Genomic DNA, 5000 nt, shown 5'->3' on the forward strand with positions numbered 1-5000 from the left:
AGCCGCATGCTGCCCCCCCACATGCCCCTGATGCCTGGCGAGGCGGCCGGGAGGCGCTTCCTGATGCCTGACCACGCCCACCACCACCACCACCACCCCCACCACCCCCACCACCCGTCGTCGCTGTCCTCCGCCCACAGGGACTTCCTGATGCCCGCCCCCTCCAGTGCCTTCTGCAACGCCACCTCCTTGAAGGAGAAGTCCGGCCCCCACCACGCCTTCCCCGCGCAGCACGGACCCCCGCCCCACGGGAACCACCGCGCCGCCTCCGGCGGGTCGCCCACGGCGGGCACGGCGCCGCCCAGCGAGAGGCTGCCCACCAAGCCCACCGCCGCCCTGCTGGGCAACGGCGGCAGGGACGGCCACCGCTCGGAGGACGAGGCCATGAACCTGAGCAAGATGAAGCGCGGAGGAGGCGGGGGGAACTCGGCGGGCTACAAGACGCTGCCCTACCCGCTGAAGAAGCAGAACGGCAAGATCAAGTACGAGTGCAACGTCTGCAGCAAGACCTTCGGACAGCTGTCCAACCTCAAGGTGAGCCTCGCAGCCACGGCGCCTTCAGCACACCGCTCCTGGTGTTAACGCTGAAACACACGGTAGCACCTTCATTCATCCCCTAATCTGTTTTCCTCATCGCATCCTCAGGTCCACCTGCGTGTCCACAGCGGAGAAAGACCCTTCAAATGCCAGACGTGTAACAAGGGCTTCACCCAACTCGCTCACCTCCAGAAACACTTCCTGGTCCACACCGGGGAGAAGCCCCACGAGTGCCAGGTAAGAATAAGGACACCTCCTCTCAACGCTAATGTAGATTCAATCCGCTGTCGGAGTTGAACTGCTACTACTTCATTCACCGATTCATTGATCGTGCGTATCGACCAGGTTCTGACCCCATGCCCTGTTTCACCCCCTCCCTCCCCCCAGGTGTGTCACAAGCGTTTCAGCAGCACCAGCAACCTGAAGACCCACCTGCGGCTGCACTCGGGCGAGAAGCCCTACCAGTGCAAGCTGTGCCCGGCCAAGTTCACCCAGTTCGTCCACCTCAAGCTGCACAAGCGGCTGCACTCGCGCGAGCGCCCGCACAAGTGCCTGCACTGCCAGCGCCACTACATCCACGTGTGCAGCCTGCGGCTCCACCTCAAGGGCTACTGCGCCGTGGCCATGCAGGCGGCCGCCAGCCCCTCGGCCGCCCCGCCGCCCCAGGCCCACCTGGACGAGCTGCAGCGCATCAACGAGGAGATCGAGCGCTTTGACATGAGCGAGCACGCCGAGCGGCTGGAGCAGCTGCAGGGCGGAGTGGAGACCGAGGCCATGCTGGAGAGCCAGGTTCTGGGCATGCTGCGGCGGGAGATGGAGCTGAAGGCCGCCGCCTCGCCCTACGGCTCGCACCACCACAAGGGCGGCGCCGGGGGAGTCGGCGAGCTCCTGCTGCCCGGGGCGGGCTTCAGCATGTACCCATCGTCGTCGGCGACGGAGACGTCCGTCATCAAGATGCAACACAGTAGCCCCGCCCATTCACTGACGGTCGGCGTCACCGTCAAGCAGGAGATGGAGTGACCTTTGAAGCCCCTCACCCCTCCCCATGAACACACACTCCCCCCCCCCCACCCCCTCTCCTCACAGCCAAGCCAGGGGTCTCATTGAACTCGAGACTTAAATGGCTCAAAGACAACTGGGTTGCCAGGAGCAACGCCTGTAAATAAATGTATGACCCGGTCGTCAACAGCAACGATGTTGTTGGCACAGACGGGTTGTTGTTTTTGTTGTTCATTTTTTACCTATCAGGGACTTCTCAGGGTTACAAGAGGCACTGTCCCAAAACTACTAGTCGTGGTTTCAGCTTTGCTCTACTTAGAGACAATCACCTCCAATGGACTGAATCTTTTATGTAATTAATATAATGCTACTATCATTATTGTTGTCGTTATAATTGTTATTATTATTTGGTCTTTAATTTCAAATGTATTTTTTGATCGATTGATTTAATTGTCATATATCTTTAATTTATTACATGTTTTTTTTGTCCTCTTCCAAAGCAATAAGTGAAAGAATAGGTGTCTGTTGTCATTTAACAGCAGCTGTCTCTGAACTCTGTATAGATGGTCCTCCGTCACTATGCTGGTCATCGACCTGGCCTGACCCTTAAGCAACAGGTCTCAAATCTTCAGGGTTTCTACTTTATGAATTGTTTTCAATGATCCAGTCGGGTTGAAAGGTTTCGTCTGGTTTATTTTTTTTACTGCCAAAGTTGGGCACATACATTGTAAATTCCAAATGGAAATCTCTATTTGAACTCTCACCGTACCAGCCAGCTTTCCTAAAACTGTTTTTTCTAAATACTTAATTTAAATTAACCAAAAAGGGGCATTTTTGTATATTCGTGACAACGGTTACCTCATTATGTGTGTATGCATGTATGATTATGGCGTGGCTGAAGTGTGCGTGCGTGTGTGTGTGTGTGTGTGTGTGTGTGTGTGTGTGCGTGCCTGCATGTGTGCGTGTTCGAAGGAACAGCTGAAGGTGGGCGTGTTCTATTTATTTGCTTTTGCTACTTGAAGAAGAAGGAGAAAAACCAAACTGAACTGGAGCGTCCGGAGCTCCGATGGACCCGCGGCGGGGACGATCCCCGTCTGCTCCGTATGTAGCACATAGAGGAGGCCCTGGAGGTCACCCCTAACCCCACCCCTTACCACTCCTCCTCCTCCTCCTCCTCCTCCTCCTCCCAAACCCTCACAACACTGTCAATACCAGACTGGGGCTGAGCCCACTCGGACTGAAAACCTTGAGGCTAGCAAACCAAAGCACACTTTGAGCTTCTCACACCAAACCCCACCACCACCAAAAAAACGAGGAGCGATCAACACGAATGAGAGGAGCCCGGGTCAGCCGAAGAAGAGCTCTACTGTCTGTCATGGTCTTCCTCTCTCGGGCGGTGGTCTTGTTTTATATTGTATATGTCTTTTTTTTTTGTAAATCTTCTTAAATTGGGAAAATAATGTACCAGCCCCCGTTGATGTTCAATCTAGTATTCTCAACTGGCGCACACATGCACAAGGGCACTACGGACCTCCAATGCACTGCCCCCCCACCCCCTCCTCCATTCTTTCCAGACCCCCTATTGCCCCCCTAACACTCATACCACTTACACTGTGTACAATTAAACTGACATGGGTTGGAACTTTGGCATTGAGATCATTCTAGAACTCTCGGTTCCCATGGCGAAAACCACCAGGCCAGCAGCTGTTCATCAAAACCTCATCTTCCTTTTGCCTCTCTAATGTACCCCCCTCACATTCGGTTGATCTCTCTCTCTCTCTCTCTCTCTCTCTGTGTCCTGGCCTGATGTTTCGACCAAAGTCTTTTGATCAGAGCTTTATATTTCCAGATGGGAATTTTCTCTGTTTACATTCTGGTTTACATAGTTATTTATGTGCAAAATTGTCAAATTGTAAATTATGATATAAATGTTCACTGTTCACTAATCTGAACCCTCTGGCTTTGTGTGATTTGTTCAGAAAAGTTTTTCTATTTCTATACCTTTTAAAACACATCAACACGTATGAACCACATATAATGATGTATGCATCAATAGGATATACACTCTCATTCTGTGGTGCGTCATTCACTCTCCTGCTATGTATTCAATAGTTTCGATTTGGACTAGGCTTAGCTATAAGCATCACAAGAGAAGCTAGTCGGAACACCTGCAGCTATAGCAAGAGTAAAATGGCTCAGCAGTGGCAACCAAAGAGCCAACCAACCTCCAACCAAAAACCACCCAGCAACTCCACCACTCACTGCTCGTGAATCATTATCTCTTAGCGTCTGTCCCCAACCAACTGATTCCTGGTTCTAAAACAGTGCAAACACGCTATAACCCAAACCAGTTCTCTGCACCCAGAGCCAGTCTGGTCAGCCAGCCTTCAGCCCAACCCTGAACAGCAGAGCAGGTCCTGCTCCATGCAGAGTTCAAACACCCGCCACTGGACCCGGGACACATGCCCTGGGATGTGGGCTCATGAATCTTTATGTCCATCTCTGTGCCACGCCGGCCTTTAACACAGGAACAGGAAGTAGGAACACATTTCTCTGTGCCCTGTGGGCTGGACTTAATATGGTCTGTCTTATATCCTGCACTCTTCTGTCCCTCTCTACATCCCCCCAAGCCCCCACCCAACCTTCTCTTGTAAGCAACACAATATTTTACCTCCTCAGTTGAAACCATGAATCAACTTGAAATAATACTTACTGGCGAAACTACTCAATTGCATTAAAGTAGTTAAGTAAAGGAAATTAATTGTAGCTCAATATCAACGAGGAAAGTATATATTGGTGTTGCCGATGAGGTTGAGCTACAGTGAGGAAAGAGTCACTGAGCTGTACAATTCCGTAGAAGTAAAAGTAGTTATATAGGCCATGATAGAGAGATTCCTGGACAGACACAAGCAGTCCGCTAGACATCTGACCATGTCACGGTAAACATATCCACCTCCGCAGTGGTTCTGCCTCTTCGTCACCAGGTTGGACATTCCCCCCCTGAGCTGACATGAGCAGAAATTTTTACTCCGACCCCAAAATAAACCAAACCATCGCTCTTTCACTCAGCGTGTTTCGCTCTTGCACATCTTGTTTCTCTTTCCTGTTTACGGCTGCATCTTACTATTACTAGTGGAGGGGAAACTTCTCAGTCACCCGTTGACACAGCAGGTTCCAGACGAGGCAGACAGTGGAACCACCGCTGACACCATGAAGAAGGGGATCCACGGAGACACCGCTGACCCTGCATGGTGCCGTGGAGCGCGGGCGGCCCACTGCGGCCCACTGCTTAGGGGCTTTCCTCATAGTCATGTGATGTATTAGCGGATAAGGTGGTGTATGATCCTATTGTATGAACAGACTTTTTCACACATCTCATTTTTTAACAGCATGATTGACCGATTTTGTTATCCGGTTGTTAGTTGCTAAATTAAGATCAAGTTAACTTGTTTTTCTGGAATTAG

General features: G+C 51.5%; 1 protein-coding gene across 2 annotated transcripts in view; it reads left to right on the top strand.

Annotated features, from left to right (window-relative positions):
• Positions 1 to 3488, top strand: part of prdm1a (PR domain containing 1a, with ZNF domain) — a 13531-nt gene extending 10043 nt beyond the window's left edge. For both annotated transcript variants that reach the window (XM_060064432.1, XM_060064430.1), the window contains exons 5-7: positions 1 to 534; positions 646 to 774; positions 925 to 3488. The exon at positions 1 to 534 is cut by the window's left edge and continues 608 nt beyond it. In XM_060064432.1, coding sequence (XP_059920415.1) covers positions 1 to 534; positions 646 to 774; positions 925 to 1557 — 1296 coding nt within the window. In that variant the 3' untranslated portion in view covers positions 1558 to 3488. The remainder of the gene's footprint in view (positions 535 to 645; positions 775 to 924) is intronic.
• The last annotated feature ends 1512 nt before the right edge of the window (positions 3489 to 5000 follow it).

This window comes from Gadus macrocephalus, chromosome 11 (assembly GCF_031168955.1).
Source record: "Gadus macrocephalus chromosome 11, ASM3116895v1".
In the NCBI taxonomy this organism is placed as follows: domain Eukaryota; kingdom Metazoa; phylum Chordata; class Actinopteri; order Gadiformes; family Gadidae; genus Gadus; species Gadus macrocephalus.